Raw genomic sequence first — 25,823 nt, 5'->3', positions numbered from 1 at the left:
TGGCACACACAGAGGGCACAATGGGCACACTCTCTGGTGGACTTCAATGTTTAAACATAAATGTGTGTTCATGTACAACCTCTTGCGTATAATCACTTCAGGCTGCACCATTTAATAGAATGCCCTAATATTGCTTATTTTAAGGTATTCTCTCTTTTGGTATTCACTCTGAACTGATGCGTGCTTACAATGACCCTGTTGTGGTTCCAGCTGTCCAGTCACTGTGTGAATTTAATCACTACCAACAACACGGAACTCCCATTTGTTCCGACGGTCACCGAGTCTTCATGTGCCAAACAATACTGAACTTTTGCAACCTGTGCAGTAGGACAGTAAAGTGGAAACAAGGACATTATTCACTGTGCAATCATGGCTTATGGTGCCTCAGTTTTTAAAGTTGTGGCAACAGCAATTGGAAGTACAGCAGCAGCAGCAGCAGATGGAACTGAAAAACCAGCTTATTCACATGATACAACAATAACAAAGACAACAGGAATAGTTGTATTGCTTCTCCCTCAGCCATTCACTTGTTCTAGTGAAACAAGTGAGAGCTACTAATCTGTGTAGGTAGAAACACACTTTAAGATAACTTGCACTGGTGGTAATGAGGAGACAGGTGGAATGAAACAGGCAGTTCCAAAGGTGACTGACAACAGAGACCAGAAGTTGAACAAACATTTCCAGAGTGTAGCCGATTTGTCTATGCATATACCAAAATCCAGGAAAAAGACCAAATCATAAAACATTAATCAGTCAAGATGAAAACACACTGCTATCCAATAGCACATATGTAAGAACTCAGTGACTAGCGAGAGACTAGACGTGATTGCTGGGCTGGTGTATATTGGTAAATGCTAGTCAGAGTTCCATGCCACCTCACATGCTTGCCACAGCGGCTATTCCACTCTCACCTCGAACCCAGATATCTCTGTTTTGTTCTCTCTATTGATATTCAGGCTAGTGGGGAGTTGAATCACCCTCACATACTAAAATTTGTCTGCACCCGTATGTTCTCCATTGCATGACAAGTCAGATACCTGACCCCAGCTGTCTGAGAGCTCTTTTACTGTCTTCCAAGTAATAAAGGTACACCACCATATGAGTGACAATTGAAGGAAAGGTTGCTGGGAAAAGATCAGTAGTAAAAAGATGAACACTGTAGCTACAGAATCTGAGAGAACAGTTCAGAAGCACTTCTCTAGAACTGTTTAGATCTGCAAAGTCAAGAACAGGATTAGCCATAATGACAATCAACTTCCAAATCAGATGTAAAAGCAGTAAATTGTATGGATTGGTTCAGGAACTATGGCCACTCTCTGATCCTGAGTTTGATCTTTACTAAAATTTGTGATTTGCTGAAGGATTACTACAGTCAACAATCCCACACTGTATCAGCTACACTGAAATTTAATCAGTATATTCAGCAAAATAAGCAAACATACGCATCTTGTGCTGCAGACATACTAAGTTTAGTACACAAGGGTGCAAATAGTGTGGTACATCTAATGGTAGTTCTCTACTCTGTGATGCCTTTATTTGTCCAGACATGTCAGCACAACGGCTGTAGTATTATTTGATCCAACATTGGGTTAAGTGTTTAAAATTGCTGAAGCTCATTAAGTTATAGCTTTAGAAGAAGCTCCGTTTGACATTAGTGTACAAAATCTTTCTAGTAATTGACTGCATGCTCATCAATCAACTTATGACAATTAATTAACATTTAATCATCTGTTTCACAGAGCACTTGGCCCTTTGGTAATCTGTTCGTGCTGGATACAATACTTAATAAGTGATTGACTCTCCTCATCATTGGCAAATACAAACATAAAAAAGTGTTTAATTTACCATGGTTTCATGCAGATATTTCCCCCAAGTCATTGCCAATGATTCGAAAAGGCCAACCCAAATAAATCTTGTGCAGATTATGGCATCCCACGACACCGGCTGTTTTGGTTGTGACAAGCACTTTCCACAGTTCTAGAACAACAACAAGGGCTACTGTATTGCTGCCTGCAGCACTGAGTGATGATGTATGACAACCAGTAAATCCCATTACAGGGCCAAACAATGTCCTCAGGTAAGTATAGGAAACTTAACCTTCTTTAGTGGTGAATTTCTACACAGTTACTGACATTCATGGGCTGGATGCATTCACATTTTTTGGGTCCTGGATTGAATACCAAGTTAACCTAGTCTCTAGCAAAATTCCATTCAGGGAACAAACAGGTTTCTGAACTTTGGGTGAGCTGTGAATTTTGAGATGCAAAAATCATAAAAATAAACAGAAGCACCAAAGCTCTGTGGGGCAAGTCTAGTGGGATACGATATGTGAGAGCAATTTATGGCAAAATTGGACAGGTTGCAAAGTTTAGAGCTCATCTCATTTGTATCTTCAAGTCAATAGGGAACACAATTGACAGTCATTCAGAAAATAACTAGAGAAATTATATTATGTGGTGATTTAAAAGTTAGTATTGATTCTCAGTTGCATTTAGGCCTGTATGTAATTCCTAGGCTAGAAAAAGTGCTAGCCAAGTTGATTTGAAATGCAATTCCACCCCAAGCTGCCAGAGTTAGCAGTCACATGGGCATGAGGTGTCCTTGCTCGAACTTATGAATGGTGAGTGTTCCTCTTTTGCTGATGAAGGCTGTAGCCAAAAGCTTTATGTAAGTGTCTGTCTGACACCACTCTAAGAGAATGATCCATATTACTCTGCAGTTCTTACGAAAGGATGATGCTAGAAGCAGAAATAGGATAAATGTAATTCTTAGATATTTTCAATCTCCTTATTTGTATGTGCATGTGAAGTATTTGGAGAAGACATATATCTTAAGTGTGGGATGGCATTTGTAGCGATTTAAATAGGTGAGCTGAGAAGCAATACCTGCTTGAGTGCAGCACTAGTGTGTCTTTGGAATGTGACATGCTGCCCTGAAAGTATGCCAACAGCCCTGAAGTGTACATACAAGAATATTAAGAAGACTGATGTGCAAAAACAATATTAGTTTTGTCAGTTGGTTTGGAAGAAGTTCTGTTGCGACTTTGTCACAGGTTTTATTTGTCCACTGAGTGATTAATATGCGCAGGATTAAGCAGATGCATCGGTGTCAGATGCTTATTTAAAAAGATTTATGCGAGAACACACTAAATGTAGTGTATATTGGTCAGTGTTAGTGTTTTCCTGGAAAATAAGTTAAAGTATTCATCATGGGAAGTGATTTGGAAACTGCATGTAATTCACTGCTATTTGTTTTAATTGGTGTTTAATATCTTTTTTTCTTTATAATTATTTAACTGTGGCACTACTTTCATTACGTATCAAACTCAAAAAATTCACATTACCCCCAATAACATGTAAATGATGAAATGGGAATTTGGATGTCAACCTAATGATACTCTGTTAATGTGTGAACAAACTTCAAAAGATATAAATAAATTTTAATTTTAAATAATGAAGAATTTGATTCAGGAGTAACACTTTGTTTGAATGTGATGTATAAAAAGAGGAAATAATTGTGGAATGGCAAAATGATTATTAACACAAAAAAGTAAGACATGCTAAGAAAGTATGTTAAAGGTATTATATGAGTATAAATAACTACACTGCTAATATCTCAATGAAAATAATCAATTTTGAAAATATAACTGGATAGATAGAAAGTCTATTCAGCAAGTGGCAGGAGGAGAAAAAATGTAAAAAATATATATAAAGGTTAAGTAAATGTGCAATCTTTTGGAGCCAGTGGCTTCTCCTTTTGCAGAAGGGTTGAAGTGGAACAATGAGGGCATAGCAATCTTTAGACAATGAGGAGAGTTCAGAAAAGTCATCAGAACCCTGGATCATGGGAGACGTACCAGACAAGATGAGTAGGGGATTGCACCTTATGAGATTTGAAAACCTGAGAACTTAAAGGTGAAAGATAGTGTAATAAGCAAGACAGAGATTACTGACAAAATATTTAGCAAGAGCTAATTGTGTCAAAAGATAACTCTATTATATATATTCTGTAAAGGCAGGGGAAGGATAAAACTTGAATGGCCAAAGCTTTCTTCAGAAAAGAAAACACACTAACACATTCCTTCACACAAGCAAACATGCCTTGCACACACATGACTGCCATTTCCAGCGGCTTGGTCCATAAACAAAAAACACACACAAACACACACACAAACACACACACATATGACCGCCATCTCTGGCAGCTCAGCCAAGAAACAGAAAGGCATTCCAGTTTGAGTTGCTGGTCATATGTGTGTGAAGTGTGATTGCTTGTGTGAATGAGCAGTCTTTACGTTGTGCCTGTCTGAAATTCAATGTGTCATCTTTACTGGGAGTAGCAGTCTATAATTTTCCTGATACTGTTGATATTCCAGCCAAGAGATCCTACTGTTTGAAGAAAGGAATAATTATTAACAGACATGCTATGCCACTGTGGAAAAATCTATGAAAAGATCCTGGAGAAGAGAATAAGAAGCAGTATTGAAAGTAGACTGCAAGAGGAGCAGTATGGTTTCAGACCGGGAAGATCAACAACGGACCTCATATTTACGGTAAGGCAACTGCAGGAAAGGCACTATGAGTACGGGAAGGACTTAATCATGGCCTTTTTAGATATTGAGAAGGCGTATGACAGTATCTGTAGGGACAAGCTCTGGGATGTGCTGAACGCAAAAGAGATAGATGAAGAGATAACACGAAAAGTCAGAAAAATGTATGAGGGAAGTGAGAATTGTGTGAAAGTGGGGAGGGAATGTACTGCATGGTTCAAGCTGGAAAATGGGCTGCGACAGGGAAGTGCACTTTCGCCTTTATTGTTTATTATTGTTATGGATGAAATCCTACAGCAAGTGTCAGATGCAATTGGAGATCATAAAATGAAAGCAGAGCTTTTTGCCGATGACCTGATGTTATGGGGAAATTGCGAGAAGGAGGTGCAAGAGCAGTTAGATGCATGGGAGGCAACGGCAGCACAATATGGAATGCATTTCTCTGCAAAGAAAAGTGAAATAATTGTCACAACAAGGAAGACGAATAGGCCAAATGTGGATATAACTTGTGGAGGGGAAAAACTACAAGTGGTAGAGAACTTCAAGTACCTGGGAAGCGTGATTGAAAGTAAGGGGGGAAACGCAATGGAAATAAATGAAAGGTGCAGAAAAGCAGGGCAGTTCTACAAGTGCATTAGGGGGCTTATTTGGAGCAAGGAGGTGCCACAGAAATCCAAGGGAATTATATACCGAACCTACTTTGTCCCCATATTGGCATACGGAAGTGAGACATGGGTAATGCACAAAAGCGACAAAAGTAGAATACAGGCTAGCGAAATGAAGTTCCAGAGGAGCAGGTTGGGTGTAACAAGACGAGACAGATTGCGAAATGAGTATGTGAGGGAAAGACTAAAGGAGGAACCAGTACAGGACAGGATAGAAAAATCAAGACTGCAGTGGTATGGACACATGAAGAGAATGGATGAGGGAAGAATTCCTAAGAGGATGTTTGATCTGCAACTGGAGGGGAAGAGGCCCAGAGGAAGACCAAGAGATAGATGGGTGAAGGGAGTGAAGGAATGTGTGACGAGAAGAGGAGAGAACTGGACGAAGGTGGAAGAGGGGGAATGGTGGAAAGACAGAACACGATGGAGAGGCTTGTGTTCCCGACAGACCCAGCCAGTGGCTGGAAACTGTCCAAGATGATGATGATGACATGAAATGAGGTCCATTCTGTCTGACATTTTGCCCATCGCATCCACAACAGCTAATCATCCGAGGCTTCACAAGATACTGGTGAGACCCCATGCTCTTTCTGCACCCATTTGTCTATGCTATCGCTCCTACCTCTTTGCCACTCCTGCTGTAGGACTGGTCCTATGCACAATCCCAGCACACCTGTTTAAGTCCTTTAACTAGAAAAACATATACTATCAAAGGGAGAGACACGTGTGACATTACACACACAGTGTACCACCTGTTTCATGTACACTGTCTGGCCTTCTACATCAACACAGTGTGTACACTGGTGAAACACAATATCTTGTTGCAGAGCATGCTATACAATATGACAGTGGTGACCTCAGTGCCTGTTTCATCACATGTACCACCTAGATTCTTCTGCCTGACACCAGTTTCTCAGAACTCTGCAGATGTGGAAGTTGGTGTAACAAGATATCCTTCTTTCTCGCCACCCATCTGGCCATGTTTCTTCTCAGTAACTCTTCCTTTCTTCACTCTCTTTCAGTTTTTCATAGCTTTTATTTTATTTTCTGACCTGTGTATCCTCCCCTGCCCCCTCCGCCCATCAACAACATTTAATACCCCCAGTTTTCCACTCTTATTAACTCTTGCACAATATCCTGTCAGTGATCTCTGTCTTGCTTATTACCCTATCTTCCACCTTTAAGCTCTCAGGTCTCAAATCTCATTTAGTGCAGTCCCCAATAATCAGTCTTCCCTCCTCATCCAGTCTGGCAAGTCTCCCCTGACGTGGGGTTCTGAAAAAGAACTCTTCCCATTTTCTAAACCTCGTCAGTCCATTTCCTACTCCCCCCCCCCCCCCTCCCCCACTGCATTGCCCTTCAGCCCTTCTGCCAGAATAATGAGGCAAAGCTTGCACATTTCCTTAATGTTCATATATGTTTTCTGCTGCTGCCACTTGGTGAGTAGACTTTTTAATCTGCCCAATTATAACTTAAGTGTTAGGAACTTTAAAGCAACCAACCAACAATGGCTCAACTATGAAAAGGAAGGCTCAACAGTGACTACTATGTCCTGTCTTCAGTAAACCAGGACAAAATTTGTTTGCTGAAATCTACATAGAAGGAAAGATTTGAGAAAAATTCAAGATTCTCTAACCTCTTACAGCACACTCTAACTTCTAAATACAAAACAGACAGAGAAATGAGAAAGAGAAAGGCATACAGAAACAAATTAATTCCACAACTGATATCAAGTGTCAATTTTTTTGTAAGATGATTATACAGTTAGTTTCTGTAAGTGCGAGCACAATTTACAAAACTAACAATTTAATTTTTTCAGGATTTTGACTTCTTTCCACATTATGGAGTTCCCTCTCTGTGGTATCCATGTGATAGGTATTGCAGTGTAACAGTAACATAATTAAACATCCATACTGCACACCATAGTAATCATCTGCTGTCTAGGCATCTAATTATTTGAATATACACACATCAAAAAAAGTTTTGCATCACCCCACTTCCCAGAACTCCTGAAGATAGACATTGACTGTGGATATTGTATCACAGACACAGTCTCTTTGACTGTTCAGAGATGTCACTAAACCTGCCCAAAGATGCAAACAACCATGCATGAGCAGTGCCTATTAGACAGAGGGGGTCTGACAGCCGATGAGTTCCAGTCATTCCACCAGGAAGGGGGTACATTGCTCATGTTGTCTGTAGTTCAACCATGCCTAGACAGATAATACCACGGTTTGATTATGTCCACATCGTTACTTTGTGCCAGGAAGAGCTGTCAGCACAGGAAGTGTCCAGTTGTCTTAGAGTGAACCAAAGCAATGTTGTTCGGGCATGGAGGAGATACAGAGCGACAGGAACTGTCAATGACATGCCTGGCTCAGGCTGCCCAAGGGCTACTACTGCAGTGGCTTGTGACTACCTACGGATTATGGCTCAGAGGAACCCGGACAGCAATGGCACCATGTTGAATAATGCTTGTCGTGCAGCCACAGGGTGTCATGTTATGACTTAAACTGTGTGCAATAGGCTGCACGATGCGCAACTTCAGTCCCAGCATCCATGGCGAGGTCCATCTTTGCAACTATGACACCATGCAATGCAGTACAGATGGGTCCAACAACATGCCGAATGGACCGTTCAGCATTGACATCATGTTCTCTTCACTGATGAGTGTCACATATGCCTTAACCAGTCAATCGTCAGAGGTGTGTTTGGAGGCAACCCAGTCAGGCTGAATGCCTTAGACACACTGTCCAGAGAGTGCAGCAAGGTGGAGGTTCCCTGCTGTTTTGGGGTGGCATTATGTGGGCCTGACATACGCCGATAGTGGTCATGGAAGGTGTCGTAACAGCTGTACAATACGTGAATGCCATCCTCTGAGCGATAGTGGAACCATATTGGTGGGATATTGGTGAAACATTCGTCTTCATGGACGGCAATTTGCGCCCCCATTGCGCTCATTTTTTGAAAGACTTCCTTGAGGATAACAACATCACTCAACTAGAGTGGCCACCATGTTCTCCAGTCATGAACCCTATCGAAAATTCCTGAGATACATTGAAAAGGGTTGTTTATGGACGACGTGACCCACCAACCACTCTGAGGGATCTATGACGAATCGCCATTGAGGAGTGGGACAATCTTGAACAAGGGCCTTGATGAACTTGTGGATAGTATGCCGTGATGTATACAGGCATGCATCAAAGCAAGAGGACGTGCTACTGGCTATTAGAGGTACCGGTCTGTACAGCAATCTGGACCACCACCTCTGAAGGTCTTGCTGTATGGTGGTACAACACGCAATGCGTGGTTTTCATGAGCAATAAAAAGTGTGGAAATGATGTTTATGTTGATCACTATTCCAATTTTCTGTACAGGTTCCGGAACTCTCGGAACCAAGTTGATGCAAAACTTTTTTTGATGTGTGTATAATGATTATATCTAGTTTGCCTTATTGAAATGTTGGATAAAATTGACTACCTAGGTCTTCTGATAATTTACTAATCAAAAATACTCAAAATGCAAGTTCACAGCAAAGAGCAATGAGAGAAAGGTCCACTATCTGACATAACAGGTCCAAAAGCTGTATAGGCATACAGATAAGAATTGTGAGTAAAATGTTAAGAGACAAGACCCTTTCACACATGTAACGCAGGTGAAAGTACAGAAAAACAAAATTTGTAAACTTCTGTAAGGAGCTGATGGCTGTCTCTCTCAGAATCCTTGGCCAAATATGTTAATACAATACACTATCAACAGTGGAGATATTCTATGTTTGACATGCAACAGTGAAATTTCCTCATGCACAGCATCACTTGTAAATAACTGTATACTTTTACCCCCTTTACAGAACATAAATGTGTGTTATAAGGACTTTGAATGTATTGGGCTACACTTACCGTCCTCATCTGTGGTTGCCACCACTTCCTTACTCCGAGGACCTGCCCCTACTCTGTTATATGCTTGCACTAAAATACTGTACTCAGTAAACTTCTGAAGATTGGTTAGTGTATTCTGCAGCTCTATACCTGGGATCACTTCAAATGTCTTGTAATGAAATGGTTCACTTGAATTTGCTAGTCTGTATCCAATGTAATATCCCATAATTTCCCCATGCTGAAGATGCTTGTCTGGAGGCTAGAAGAAATTTGTTTCACATTAATAATTGCCTATGTAAGACTAGTATGCATATTTCTTCCTATCTTGTAAACACACACACACACACACACACACACACACACACAAATCAACTTACAACAATTAAAGTTTTATACGTATCTATCTGTTGCTACCATATAATTTTGCTACATGCAACTTATCATCTTCTGAGGATGTCAGCTATTAGAACAATCACTCACAAAATCCATCTGCAATCTGAAGAATAAAGAAAGGTAGATAGTTAAACTAAAAGGCTGACCTATTTATCAAAACATCAGGCACTGATACACACAGATACTTTTTGAGTATTGTGTTTCCTACATCAAGGAACTTTTATGCTTTAGGTAAAAATAAAAATGAAGAAAGAATGTTATGGTAGTAACAGGTACTGCAAAGGAGCAGAATGGGTCTTTTCTGTCTCTGTATTATCTTAATAATAATAATAATAATAATAATAATAATGATAATAATCTTTGTTTGTCCTTAATGGAGATGGCTTTAAGCACTATGGGACTAATCATCTGAGGTCATCAGTCCCCTAGACGTGGAACTACTTAAACCTAACCAACCTAAGGACATAACACACATCCATGCCTGAGGCAGGATTCGAACCTGCAACCATAGTAGTTGCGCAACACTGGACTGAAGTGCCTATAACCGCTCAACTACAGCAGCCGGCTTGTCCTTAATAACTTTACTGTCTTGTTCTTAGTCTTCTACATTTAAAACAATGATATCATGCCAACATACATATAATGATTATACACAACAAGTAGCACATTAATTACCATTGTGTAAATATGTACCACCACTGATATCTTGCAGTCTTCAAAAGTAGAACTACTGACGATGCAGTTCAGAAATCTTTGAGTGAGTATAAACATATTTTCATTAACAACATTTTCAACTTGCACCTAAAAAGATTTCTATGGAGTTGCTTTATATTATTTGGTAACCCATCATAGAATTGGTAACCCATCATAGAATTACCTTTCAGCTTTAAGCGGACTGTGGTTGTAGTTCATTTCTTACTCATGTCAGTATCCTATGATAATCACATCTGATTCACTGATTGTAATTACGAATGTCTCTACTCATTATGCTTATTTCATAGTTCTTTTTTACAAAAAAAAAAAAAAAAAAAAAAAATTATTAGCCTGAAGGGCTGTCTTCTATCATGGACATAAGAACTTCAAGAAATTTAGTGTTACTCCTTTTATAACATAAATGTCTAATTTCGATAATAGTGCTTCATGATTTACAGAATCAAAGGCCTAAGATAAATCCAGAAAGCCCCAGTGACTTTGTTTCCTTCATCCAGTCTGTTTAGCAGTTCATGGATAAAAGTTATTACTGCTGTCATTGTGGGTCACTCTATTTGGAACCCACACTGTGACTTGCTTAATATGTTATATTTCCAGAAGAAAGATCCATTTGATCTAGAATTATTCTTTCAAGCAACTTACCACACACTGACTAATTGAAATTGGACTGTGATTACTTATGCCAATGGTTACTCCAATTTTTTAAAGAGCCATATCTCAGTAATTTTTACGAGTTCATGTAAGGTCCCCTGGCCAACTGAACTGTTTATTAGATGTGTTTTTTTGTCATATAGATGATATGTCATTGCAGCTGCTAGATGTTCTTACAGGGTGACAATTATTGAAATATATGAAATAAAATCGTCATAATTTCTGAATGGTTTGCATCTGGATGTTCAAACTGCACCATTGGCCACGGGGCATGATGGGAATTTGTATGCTCATGTGCAGGGATCTTGTTGTTATTGGGCATTTGCACGTGTAAATGTCTCGGTACAGCATACCTGAGCATATAGCCCTTGTGAAGGCCTTCTATGCGAGCAATAACAGCCAAACTGTGGCTCAAAGGAAATTTGTGACTGAGTTCAAGCTGAAGACAGTTGGTCCAAGTGTGCTAACAATCAAGAATTTGATTCACAAGTTTGAGGGAATGGGTAGCATTAATGATGGCAGTGTTGGCAGTGTCGGTCATCCAAACAATGAAAGTGCCTGAAAACATGAAGAAGACATGCTGTATTGAAAACTGCCCTAGGAAACAGATCAGATGAGCTGCACAAGTGGAAATCAACTGTGAGACACTGCAACAAATTGTTCTTGAAGACCTGCATCTCTTCTCATACAAAATTCAAACCCATCAGCTATTAAGCCCAGGGCCATGGAACACTATTGTCCACAGAATTGATGAACAGGACTTTGATGTGAATATTGTTTGCTTTAGCAATTAAGCCCACTTTCATTGGGATGGGTTCGTCAATAAGCAGAATCGGTGCATTTGGGGGACTGAGCACCGTCACTTCATGATCGAGATATCTCTTCACCCTCAGTGGACGATTGTGTGGTGTGCAATGTCCAGTCAGGGAATAATTTGTGCAATATTCCTTTACAGCATGGTAAATGCCGAATGGTACATGAAGTGTTTGGTAGATGATTTCATCCCCATTGTCCAACGTGACCCTGATTTCGATAAAATGTGATTCATTCAAGATGGAGCTCGCCCCCACCGAAGCAGGAGTGTGTTTGATGTCCTGGAGGAGCACTTTGGGGACCGCATTCTGGCTCTGGGGTACCCACTGGAAACTGGCATGGGCCTCAACTGGCCACCATATGCTCTAAATCTGAACACATGTGACACTTTTTTGTGGGCTATATTAAATACAAGGTGTACAGCAATAACCCCAAAACCACAGCTGAGCTGATACCAGCCTTTCAGGAGGTCATCAACAGCATCAGTTCTCTGACACTTCAGTGGGTCATGCAGAATTTTGCAATTCATTTGTGCCACAACATCACCAAGGATGTCAGACATATTGAACATGTCGTAACCTAAATCCAAATATCTGTCATGGCATTTACATGCTGAATGTGTGCATGCCCTAGTTTGTGAATAATTTACATCCCCCCACCCACCCATATAATTCAATAATTGTCACCCTGTATTTTGAGTTCTAAGACTATTTGCAGTATCACATATTCTGTTACACTCCTTAGGAAAAATGAATTACTCATTTTAACTGAATTTATTTAGTATTACCACAATTTATTCTCTGCATGGCTCCCTACAATGTTTTAAGAAGGCCTCATAAACTATCTTTGGCTCACTCATCAATTTTCTTATGGTGTTCTGTTGCTATTGCACTTTCTTAGGATGTATCAAAAATTTATCTCTCTTTATATTTTCAATTTGTCAATTTTTGGAGGAATTTTACGATTCTTTGTGTAAAAGTAGTTCACACCAATTGCCCCATTTTCCATTAATATCATCTGATGTGTATTTCTTCTGCCATTCTTTGTGTGAAGGTCCTCCTTAAATTTATTATAGTCAATTTTTATGTTATAAGTGAGTAAGCCACTATTTGGAACTATTTTGCAATCCATATTAATCACTATGAAAAGAGACTTCTTAATAGCTCTCACCATTAATTCTGCTCATTTAACTTTGCACTGACATAGTCAATTAAAGACTGTGAGTCACGTGTTATTCTGGTTAGTAACAAATTTATGTGTACATGGTTACAGCAGTGTTACACACCAGAATCCCTCAGATAATTGACATTGTAGCTTAAAGAGTGTATCTTCACAAATCCAATTCTTATAATCTGTTTCTCGTTTGTTGGTAGTTTATGTGAATTTCATTCTAAATGGTGGAAGACTTAATCTACATCACTACTGGGTGATCTATAAAGGCCAACAATTATTATGCCATTTTCTGCCTAGTTTCATTTTTACTGCTGCTCATTCAAAGGCCATCTCCACAGCATGTTCATCAACCCAATCAATGTTTTCACACTGAACATTATTTATAACTTGAAACCCTATACCGCCACCTTTGTGTATCTTTCTACAATGTGCACCAACAGTTTTGTAATTATTTACCTTAAAACTACACATTTATTGGAGCTTACATGCAATTTCATTAACAATGTTTAAGTTGACTTTGCTCCCTCCTAAAAATTCTGCAACTTGTTCTGTTTTATTAGTGATATACTGGACGTTTTGGAGCTTTATTTTACATTCTTTGTCTCCTTTGGTTTTGTCAGCAAGTGTTTTCCCCTCATCTGTGAACATAATTTTATTTGCAAAGTTGTCTTTCTCTCTCAGATGTGCTGCATATTAATATGGAAAGTAGAGTAAGTTCAACAAAACATGCTTACCAGAGAATATTTTGTAATTTGTAATTTATTTGTGTGAAACATGTAATTACATGCAAAACAATTGGTAGTACAATACAACAGTATACAATCTAAATTTACTTTATAGTAGGAACTTAAGAATGTAGTCCAAATTGACATAATAATACTTTCGATTTTAATTTCTACAGTAGGCTATAGAATCACTGCTCAATGAGCCATGATTTTAGATGTTTTTTTTTTTTTTAAATGTCCCTGCAGTTATTACCTTCAATTCATTTGGCAGTGCATTGTAGTATTTTGCTCCATTAAAATATGGACTGTTTGCTGTTTATTGCAGTCTGCTGTTTATCAAATGGAAATTTTGTACTTGTCTAGTATTATCATATGGAAATTTTGTACTTTTCTAGTATTGTGATCATGAATTTCTGCATTACGGATGTATATTTCTTATTTTCTACATTTAATACTATTGTTTAAAAAATATACATAGGACAGTCAGAATTTTAAAATCTATAAAAAATCCCTTACAAATACAGATTTGCATATATTAAAATAAGCTGCTGAGGCATCAGCAAGGCAAGATCACTCTATGTAAATGAATTACATTATCTTATTGTATCAAATGATAATTCAGTTGAGTAAAATACTAAATAATATGATCCAATTTCAAGAAACAAAATTTGTAGTACTGCTGATGGACACATATAAAAGTAAAATGGGCACACTATCCTAGCTTTTGGAACAGACAGTTCCTTATTGAGGGAAGAGGGAGGGATAAGGTTGAGTGAGAGATAAGGTCAAACAAGTTTAAAAAGAAAGAGCAGATCACTTAGACCCTGTATCCACCCTCATGAAGGAAGTAGTACTTCCAAATGCTAGGACTGATCAACACTTTTCCTTTATATGTGCTTCCAAGATGTACTAAACATTTTGCCGCCTCGGGTTAAGTACTAGCCTGCAATTCTGTCTCACAATTGATAACCTTAGCTTATGCTATTTAACTCTTCCATGGTTAAAATTTCTTTTGCTTTTATTTGAAAAACAAAATGTAAAAAATTGTCTTTCTTTGCAAAAAATAATTCACATTCACTAACAAAGATTTTTTAAGCTGACTGACTTTGAAAACTGGCAAGGCAGGACAGATGTGTCCCACGAACATAACTAGATTCATGCCTTCACGTGAACCTAGGATTCTCACAGTTAAATTTTTGAATTAGAAATGGTTTTATCAGGATGGCAATTATAGGAAAAAAACATAATAAATCAGTACCAAAACATATTTATTCTCTTCTTATTTTAAGTTACTCATGTTGGCAGTTGTTATTGATCCAAATGCTGGAACATTTACTTCATCTTCTTTGATGAAGGAATTTTGAAAAACTGTGTTTAATAACTCTGCTTTAGTGATTCAGTCATTGGTCCTGTGAAGTGGAGGTCCAATGGCAGTCCAATGGCACTATCCCATACACAACACAAATATTTCTGGCTGCTTCTGTTGCTGTCACCCTTCTATTGAACTCAAACAGAAGAATACATTGGAAATGTTCTGATATCTCCACTTGGCAGTCCATTTTCTAGCATCCACAGCTCCACTAACTACACTCCTGGAAATGGAAAAAAGAACACATTGACACCGGTGTGTCAGACCCACCATACTTGCTCCGGACACTGCGAGAGGGCTGTACAAGCAATGATCACACGCACGGCACAGCGGACACACCAGGAACCGCGGTGTTGGCCGTCGAATGGCGCTAGCTGCGCAGCATTTGTGCACCGCCGCCGTCAGTGTCAGCCAGTTTGCCGTGGCATACGGAGCTCCATCGCAGTCTTTAACACTGGTAGCATGCCGCGACGTGAACCGTATGTGGAGTTGACGGACTTTGAGCGAGGGCGTATAGTGGGCATGCGGGAGGCCGGGTGGACGTACCGCCGATTTGCTCAACACGTGGGGCGTGAGGTCTCCACAGTACATCGATGTTGCCGCCAGTGGTCGGCGGAAGGTGCACGTGCCCGTCGACCTGGGACCGGACCGCAGCGACGCACGGATGCACGCCAAGACCGTAGGATCCTACGCAGTGCCGTAGGGGACCGCACCGCCACTTCCCAGCAAATTAGGGACACTGTTGCTCCTGGGGTATCGGCGAGGACCATTCGCAACCGTCTCCATGAAGCTGGGCTACGGTCCCGCACACAGTTAGGCCATCTTCCGCTCACGCCCCAACATCGTGCAGCCCGCCTCCAGTGGTGTCGCGACAGGCGTGAATGGAGGGACGAATGGAGACGTGTCGTCTTCAGCGATGAGAGTCGCTTCTGCCTTGGTGCCAATGATGGTCGTATGCGTGTTTGGCGCCGTGCAGGTGAGCGCCACAATCAGGACTGCATATGACCGAGGCACACAGGGCCAACACCCGGCATCATGGTGTGGGGAGCGATCTCCTACACTGGCCGTACACCACTGGTGATCGTCGAGGGGACACTGAATAGTGCACGGTACATCCAAACCGTCATCGAACCCATCGTTCTACCATTCCTAGACCGGCAAGGGAACTTGCTGTTCCAACAGGACAATGCACGTCCGCATGTATCCCGTGCCACCCAACGTGCTCTAGAAGGTGTAAGTCAACTACCCTGGCCAGCAAGATCTCTGGATCTGTCCCCCATTGAGCATGTTTGGGACTGGATGAAGCGTCGTCTCACGCGGTCTGCACGTCCAGCACGAACGCTGGTCCAACTGAGGCGCCAGGTGGAAATGGCATGGCAAGCCGTTCCACAGGACTACATCCAGCATCTCTACGATCGTCTCCATGGGAGAATAGCAGCCTGCATTGCTGCGAAAGGTGGATATACACTGTACTAGTGCCGACATTGTGCATGCTCTGTTGCCTGTGTCTATGTGCCTGTGGTTCTGTCAGTGTGATCATGTGATGTATCTGACCCCAGGAATGTGTCAATAAAGTTTCCCCTTCCTGGGACAATGAATTCACGGTGTTCTTATTTCAATTTCCAGGAGTGTATCTCAAAATGATAATTTGTACATTCAAATAGCAACAGTAAACTACAAATAAAAAATTACAATCGATAAACACACCAATAGTAAAAAATGCTACGCACTTATGCACCAACCTAATATCACTACACAGTGAGTCTGATCAGTAGTCACAGACTGCACTTGTCATGATACCAACAGGTATATCCGTGACAACCATCCCCTAGCTCACAATAATACAAAACAAAATGGCCTTCTTTGAACTTTTTCAATGTCCTCCATACTCAGAATGGCAACAGTTCAGAAATACTCTAGCAGAGGATGAAGAAGCATAGTGTAGGCAGTCTCTTTAGTAGATCTGCTGAACTTTCTAAGCATTCTGACAATGAAATGTAGTCTTTGGTTTGTCTTTGTAATTCCTAGATATGTAGTTGAATTGACAGCCTTTAAATTTGTGTGATTTATCATCAAACCAAAATTTAATGTATTTTGCTTTGTACTTTTCCTTATTGAGAGGCAACTGCAACATTTCACACCATACACATGTTATGTCTAAGTCGTTTTGCTATTGATTTTGGTCTTCTGAGACTACTATATAGTAAATGACAGAACCAACTGAAAACAATCTAAGAGGGCTGTTCAAATGGTTTCCCATATCATTTATGTAGATTAGCAACAGCAGAGGGTCTATAACACTTCCTTGGGGAACACCAGACCCATTGCTTCTGTTTTATTCAATGATTTTTCATTGATTGCTACGCATTATGATCCTTCTGAAAAGAAATAATGAATAGTTGCACAACTGAAGCAATACTCCAGAGGCACACAATTTGACTAGCAGTCTCTTGTGAGTAATGGTGTACAAAGACTTCTGGAAATCTAGAAATAAAGAATCAGTTTGAGATTACCTGTTGATAGCACTCCTTGCTTTGTGTGAATAAAGAGCTAAACAATTTTCTGAATCCATGGAGACTGTGTGTCAATATGCGATTATCATCCAGTTAATTGATAATGTTCAAAGACAGTATATGATACAAATTTCTACTGAAAATTGATGTTAGTGACATGGGTCTGTAATTCAACAAATTACTTTCTTGAGTATGGTGTAACTTTCCAGTGTTTTGGTACAAATCTTTTGTCAAGAGAGCGATTGTATATGATTTCTAACTATGGAGCTACTGTATTAGCATACTGTGTGAGGAACATTACTGTTATACAATCTGTAGTGGGAAATTTGCTTTTATTAAATGCTACAATCTACCTCACTATGGCAAAGATAACTACTTCTAAGCTACCCACGTTGGCAGTTGTACTTGACCTGAATTCTGGAGTATTTATTCTGTCTTTTTGGTGAAGTAATTTTGAAAAGCTGTATTTAACAATTCCATTTCAATGGTGTGTCATTGGAAATATTGCCATTGGTACTGCACAAGTGAAGGTATTGACTTTTGTCTTGTTGCGGGTGTACTTTACGTAAGACCAGAATCTCTTTCAATTTTCTGTCCAATTTTGAGACAGAGTTTCATCACAGAAGCTATTAAAAACACTCACATTGAAGCCCGCACTACGTTTCGATCTTCCAAAAAACATCACCAATCTTGGAGATTTGTGGTCTTTCAAATTTGGCAAGCTTTTTTCATTTGCTTCTGTGACAATGCTCTGGCCATTTCATGTGCCGTGAGGGAATAGCAGCAGCTTTTATAAATTTATTTGTTATAAATCTCTTAATTAGCTCAGACAGAATTTCTTTGAACTGAAGCAACATCCGTTTTATACTTACATAGTTAGTTGGGAATCCTGAGCATGACTGTTGTCTGTAGCAATCCGGAAGGGGAAGAAAAGAGAGAGAGAGAGAGAGAGAATGCGGTTTGGAAATATCTTTGATGTGCATTTTCATATTACAATATGCTGCATATTTTCGTTTTATGGAAATATAAATTAGAATTCCACCAAACACAGCACATTAATTTCTGAGGCATTGAAATAAAGATTGCAATGCGCTTTTGTTAGCCAATCATAGCTCATGTCACATGATTTCCCCAGCCAGTGACAGGATATATTCAGAGCATAGGACACATGATGTAGTCAGCCAATTGTAACATCACTGTTAAGTAGCATGAACACACAAACAGGAGAAGTTAATGTCACAGCTTAAAGTCAGCACCGGCATGCTAGTCGGGAACAAAAGAGAAGGGATGGCTGTGAGAAGATATCAGCCACTCACGCACTGACTGACCTCCCTCAAGGATGACAACGTAACAGCAGCGACCCCTCGGTGAAGAGGGCATATGCGCCACACCTGACTGGTGGCAGCCCACTTTGATAGCAACTTCACTTTGTTAGCTATCTCTATGTAGCACAGCTAATCATAGCTAACACTTGGTTCCAGAATCATAGAAAAAGGTTGTATACATGGAAGGATCCTGGAGATACTGACAGGTTTCAGATAGATTATATAATGGTAAGGCAGAGATTTAGGAACCAGGTTTTAAACTGTAAGACATTTCCAGGGGCAGATGTGGACTCTGACCACAATCTATTGGTTATGAACTGTAGATTTAATCTGAAGAAACAAAAGGTGAGAATTTAAGGAGATGGGACCTGGATAAACTGAAAGAACAAGAGGTTGTACAGAGTTTCAGGGAGAGCATAAGGGAACAATTGACAGGAATGGGGGAAAGAAGTACAGTAGAAGAAGAATGGATAGCTTTGAGGGATGAAATAGTGAAGGCAGCAGAAGATCAAGTAGGTATAAAGACGAGGGCTGGTAGAAATCCATGGCTAACAGAAGAAATACTGAAATTAATTGATGAAAGGAGAAAATATAAAAATGCAGTAAATGAAGCAGGCAAAAAGGAATACAAACGTCTCAAAAATGATATCAACAGGAAGTGCAAAATGGCTAAGCAGGGATGGCTAGAGGACAAATGTAAGGATGTAGAGGCTTGTCTCACTAGGGGTAAGATAGATACTGCCTACAGGAAAATTAAAGAGACCTTTGGAGAGAAGAGAACCACTTGTATAAATATCAAGAGCTCAGATGGAAACCCAGTTCTAAGCAAAGAAGGGAAGGCAGAAAGGTGGAAGGAGTATATAGAGGGTTTATACAAGGACGATGTACTTGAGGACAATATTATGGAAATGGAAGAGGATGTAGATGAAGACGAAATGGGAGATAAGATACTGCGTGAAGAGTTTGACAGAGCACTGAAAGACCTGAGTCGAAACAAGGCCCCGGGAGTAGACAACATTCCATTGAAACTACTGATGGCCTCGGGAGAGCCAGTCATGACAAAACTCTACCATCTGGTGAGCACGATGTATGAGACAGGCGAAATACCCTCAGACTTCAAGAAGAATATAATCATTCCAATCCCAAAGAAAGCAGGTGTTGACAGATGTGAAAATTACCGAACTATCAGTTTAATAAGTCACAGCTGCAAAATACTAACTCGAATTCTTTACAGACGAATGGAAAAACTGGTAGAAGCTGACCTCGGGGAAGATCAGTTTGGATTCCGTAGAAATGTTGGAACACGTGAGGCAATACTGACCTTACGACTTATCTTAGAAGAAAGATTAAGAAAAGGCAAACCTACGTTTCTAGCATTTGTAGACTTAGAGAAAGCTTTTGACAATGTTAACTGGAATACTCTCTTTCAAATTCTGAAGGTGGCAGGGGTAAAATACAGGGAGAAAAAGGCTATTTATAATTTGTACAGAAACCAGATGGTAGTTATACGAGTCGAGGGGCATGAAAGGGAAGCAGTGGTTGGGAAGGGAGTGAGGCAGGGTTGTTGCCTATCCCCGATGTTATTCAATCTGTATATTGAGCAAGCAGTAAAGGAAACAAAAGAAAAATTCGGAGTAGGTATTAAAATCCATGGAGAAGAAATAAAAACTTTGAGGTTCGCCGATGACATTGTGATTCTGTCAGAGATGGCAAAGGACCTTGAAAAGCAGCTGAATGGAATGGACAGTGTCTTGAAAGGAGGATATAAGATGAACAACAACAGAAGCAAAACGAGGATAATGGAATGTAGTTAAATTAAATCGAGTGATGCTGCGGGAATAAGATTAGGAAATGAGACACTTAAAGTAGTAAATGAATTTTGCTATTTGAGGAGCAAAATAACTGATGATGGTTGGAGTAGAGAGGATATAAAATGTAGACTGGCAATGGCAAGGAAAGCGTTTCCGAAGAAGAGAAATTTGTTAACATCGAGTATTGATTTAAGTGTCAGGAAGTCATTTCTGAAAGTATTTCTGTGGAGTGTAGCCATGTATGGAAGTGAAACATGGGTGATAAATAGTTTATACAAGAAGAGAATAGAAGCTTTCGAAATGTGGTGCTATAGAAGAATGCTTAAGATTAGATGGGTAGATCACATAACTAATGAGGAGTTATAGAATAGAATTGGAGAGAAGAGAACTTTGTGTCACAACTTGACTAGCAGAAGGGATCGGTTGGTAGGGCATATAATGAGGCATCAAGGGATCACCAATTTAGTACCGGACGGCAGCGTGGAGGGTAAAAATCGTAGCGGGAGACCAAGAGATGAATAAACGAAGCAGATTCAGAAGGATGTAGGTAGCAGTAGGTACTGGGATATGAAGAAGCTTGCACAGAATAGAGTAGCACGGAGAGCTGCATCAAACCAGTCTCTGGACTGAAGACCACAATAACAACAATATGTAGCACAGACTTCTCTTTGTCTATTCTGAAGAAGACTGACTGATTATTTTGCATGTCGCCCTTTGCTTGCGATACATATCAAAGTTAAGTAGCTGTAATTGTCTCTTCTAATAAAACTCATTAATGAAAATGGTCTGATAGTGTGTCTAGCTCACCGAGTATGCAGAATTCCTAGACACAATGACATTGGTGACGAGGTGAATGAATACCGTAGTGACAACCTGTTAACAGAGCCACCTGCTGCCACAGATTGTCTCTGTTTTCTTTCATGGGCTTGTGTGTTTTTGTGGCACCTTGATTCTACCTTGTCTTTTCTTTGCAGGGGTGTGTTTACATATTTTAACAGTGTCTCTTATAGTGCTGTTTTCTATTCAGTGTTTTCAGGTGGGCGTTTCAGAATTTTTTTTCCTTGTGTGCTCATTTTTATTGCTTGCATTGTCTGTTTATTTCATTTACCTATTCCAAAATAAGCAATCCACCTCTCCCACCACCTGCTCAGGCACTTTAGCTGCAAGTGATAGGTGTAATGCAGCTAACACGTTTTTCAGTTTCAGATGCAGCAGACTGCATCCCATCTAATTGTGGTACAGCAGTTACTGGCTAATCAAGTGACCAATGTAGCACACCCCACAGACCAGCTTGCAACAACTGTAGCGCTGAGTGCCATGCCGCCTTTTCACCAGTTTAATGAAAAAGAAGAGGAATGGCTCAAGCGATTGCAATAGTCTGAAGCCGAAATCATTGTTCATGAAATATCAGGTACTGTGAAACTACATTACTTTTTGTCAGTGGTAGGAAGTGCAGTATTTTGCCTCATTCAGAAATTGTTCTCTAACGACACTCTGAGTGAACTTTCCAATGATCAGTTTGTAGGTTCTCCAATTAACTATTGCGACCAGCAAGTGAATGTGGTGGAAGTTAGGTACCAATTCTGTCATTGAAAGAAAAGGTTGGACCAAACTTATTGCAAGTGGGTAACAGGTCTGCAGGGTATGACAAAGAAATGGAAATTCAAATGTGCTTGTGTTGCTTTATATTCACATTACGTTGCGTGATGAGATCATGTACAATATGGCTGATGTCAAATTTACAGAACAGATTTTGAAACAATCAGATCCATCATTTCAGCACGTCATGCAAATTCTAGATCAGTACGATTCAGGTGCCATAGCAGGCGATAAAGTTGAGCACCCACCAATTTGTCGGGTTGAGTTGTCCATTGCTCATGACTGGCTTAGTAGGCAACAACAGCACACATGTGCTAAGCCGTGTAAACAGTTCTCTAAACAAGTAGCTACATCAGTGAATAGAATAAAGTCAAGCTCTTGGTGATATTCATGGGACAAATGCGAAGATTTCCTGTCCTGACAAGCATAGATACACGCTTGTGGTAATAAAGGTCACATACAATTTGTATGCTTCCAATGGAACAAACATAAGAATTCTGCCCACTCACAAAAATCTAGTCACAAGGCCCATGTAATCAATGCAGTGTATTGAAAGCCTGCTGCAGGCATTAGCAAAACTAGCAAGCAAAGTTTCTTCAGTGCTACGCCAGTCCAACAAACTTTTTGTTCATTTATATCTTAGTGGAAAACATGTTAAATTTCAGTTGGACACAGGTGACTTTGTTAAATTATAGAATTGTAACATATATGAACTATTAGGCTCCCCACACCTGTCTAAAACTAGGACACACCTGACAGCTTATAATGGACAAATCATTCCCCATTCTCGGAAAATGTACTTTACCTATCACATACAGCTTGCATACACAAACTGTATTTTCACTGTGCCACAATCACGCGATTGTGAATACATATTTGGCCTTAATTTGTTTAGATTTGTTTGGCTTTCAAATTCAGAACAATATGTTGTTAGTGGCTGCATTCAATGCCAGAGACAGTGTAGCTCGCTTGCTGAAAGAATTCTCTGAACTCTTTACTGAAGATTTAGGTAAAGCTAACAATGTTGTCGCACAGATTACTACGAATGACAATGGTCAGATGAAATTTTGGCAGGACAGAACTGTTACCATTGCATTATGGGACAAAGTGGCTGCTGAACCTAAGGAAATGCAAGATAGCAGAGCTATTACCGCCCAGACGAGCTAGTCAATGGGCAAGTCCACTGGTTTCCCTCCCCAAACCTTCAGGTCACATTTGCCACTCTGTTGTCTACAGTCAACCCACAAAGTGTGATTGATACTTGTCCACTGCCACGCCCAGAGGATCTCATGGACATATTAGGTGCAGGTCACTACTTTTCAAAAACTGATGCATGCGACGCATATCTTCAAATACCACTAGATGAACAATCTCAAATTGTGTGTGGTGTGAACAGTCATTTGGGCTTGCCTTTTGGCAGTGCTTCTGCACCCACCATTTTCCAACAGTATTTTGAACAGCTGACTGCTCGAGTACCAAACTGTTCAAACTATTTGGATGATATTGTTGTAGCATGTCATACACCTGAAGAACACATTGCAAATTTGTGTGCTTTGTTTTGTGTGTTATCTGATGCAGGACTGTGGACTGGACAAGTTTGATTTTTTTTAAACCTGAGTTGCAGTATCTAGATTTGGTGATAAAGACAGGCCTATTGCTTTCACAACACAAGTGTTGTCAAAAGCTCAGCATAGCTATTCACGAGTAGAGAAAGAGGCAATGGCTATGGTGTATGGTGTCACCCAATTCCACCACTATTTGCATTGCAGTTCTTGTTTCATCCAAGGAAGACAGTTCCTGTATCAACTGCTCAAAAACCACAAAGGTGGGCTTTGTTATTGTCTTAATACCAGTATGAGATTGTGTATCATCAGACAGCTCAACATGGATGCACTTTCATGTCTTCCAATTGGCCCTGATACAGACTTTGATGCTTCTGCTGCATCTTGTTGTCAAATTGATGCTCAGAATTCTGAATTGCTTCAATCCTTTCCTCTGAGCTATAGGAAAATTGCACAGGCCATTGAAGCTGATTCAGATTTAACCATTTTGATAAACTACATTCGCTAATTGCATAGCACAGCATAAAGAACTCTATAGTGCACTGATACTTTGCAGATCAGCATAGCCTTGCTGTACAGCAAGGATATGATTCTTTGACAGTGGACACTCACATGTGTTGCCCCCAAAGCTTTGCAATAAGAAGTATTGCAGCTACTTCACCGAGGAGACTGGGGGAATGTTTGTACAAAACAGTTTGTGCGTCAAAACTGTACTTGTCTGGGTACAGACACTGAAATAGAAAAGAGATGATGTCGCAGTGTCATACATGTGTGGAAAATCAGTCTGCTCTGCCACAAAAATTCTCTAGTTGGCCTGTCACAATCAACAGGGAAATGTGTGCACATAGACTTTGTGAGACCTTCTTGGAACATTTGTTGGTTTATTGTGGTAGACTCTTATAGCAAGTTTCCTTTTACTGTGCCAATGAATTCTAAAGTGTCACGTAGCGTGTTTCAGGCATTGTCCTCTATTTTTTGCCTTAAAGGTTTGCCTGAAATCATAGTGTTGGGCAATGGCCCTCAGTTCAAATCAAATGAATTTGAAACATTCTGTGAATGCAATGGCATACAGCATCTAACTAGTGCACTGTTCCAGCCACAGTCAAACTGCAAAGCGGAACATTTTGTCAGAACCTTCAAGCATCAGATGGCCGAACTTCACACTGCACACACCAGGGATCAAGCACTGCAACTGTTTCTCACCTCCTATCATTCGCATCCAAGAGATGGACCATCACCGGTGGAACTGCTTCATGGCTGCCGCCATTGGCCACTGCTCCACCCTCCTCAGCATCCAGTGACAAAGGAAGGCCACAAGTATCGCTTCATGCCACATGATATTGTGTTTTCATGGTTTGTAGTGGCAGCAGACAGTGGGCGCAAGATGAGACCCTTAGTTGACTTGGCACATGTATGTATCTCATTTCAGGCCCAGACGGATTGCTGCACTGAAGTCACAAATAAATTCGCCACTGTCATGTGCACGGTGATCCTTCTGCATCTCTTCTCCCAGATTCATGGATCCTGAGGACAGCACGGCCACAGCAGTCACTGGAGAGTGTTATCTCAACACCGTGGGACGACTCCTCCGGTCCTGCTGATGGAGCTGGACCCGCCCATGTCTCAGCAGCCAACACCTTCTACATCTTGTTATGGGCCTTAGGAGGTGGATGCGTACCATTCTGCGCATCTTATGGGGGACGTTTCCACCAGGGTGAAGGCCGGATGGCAGGGTACGAGTGGAAGTCTGACGTCCTCTGCAGTCACAGCTTCCGGTCCATCACAGCCTCCATGCTGCTGCCTCACCCCCCCATCTCCACCTGTTGTTTTGTTCCATATATGACAGTGGTCCATCACTTTGGGAGGGGGGATGTCATGGCGTAAAGTCTGTGCCAGCACACCAGTCAGGAACAAAAGAGAAGAAGTCAACCAATCATATGCTGACCTCCCTCCCTCCAGTATGACAACACGACAGCAGCAGCTCCTAGATTAAAAGGACATAAGCACTGCGCCCGACTGGTGGCAACCCACTTCGATAGCAGCTTCAATGTTAGTCACTTTGTTAGCTATCTCTGTGTAGCACTGA

The 25,823-nt window shown here is 40.5% G+C and overlaps 1 protein-coding gene across 1 annotated transcript in view; it reads right to left on the bottom strand.

The window, feature by feature from the left end:
* Positions 1–25,823, bottom strand: part of LOC126151090 (Down syndrome cell adhesion molecule-like protein Dscam2) — a 264,358-nt gene that overhangs the window by 215,207 nt on the left and 23,328 nt on the right. Inside the window, exon 3 of the mRNA XM_049915919.1 lies at positions 9,114–9,351. Within this exon, the coding sequence (XP_049771876.1) occupies positions 9,114–9,351 (238 nt within the window). The remainder of the gene's footprint in view (positions 1–9,113; positions 9,352–25,823) is intronic.

Source organism: Schistocerca cancellata, chromosome 2 (assembly GCF_023864275.1).
Source record: "Schistocerca cancellata isolate TAMUIC-IGC-003103 chromosome 2, iqSchCanc2.1, whole genome shotgun sequence".
In the NCBI taxonomy this organism is placed as follows: domain Eukaryota; kingdom Metazoa; phylum Arthropoda; class Insecta; order Orthoptera; family Acrididae; genus Schistocerca; species Schistocerca cancellata.
This window is presented reverse-complemented; position numbering and strand designations above follow the sequence as displayed.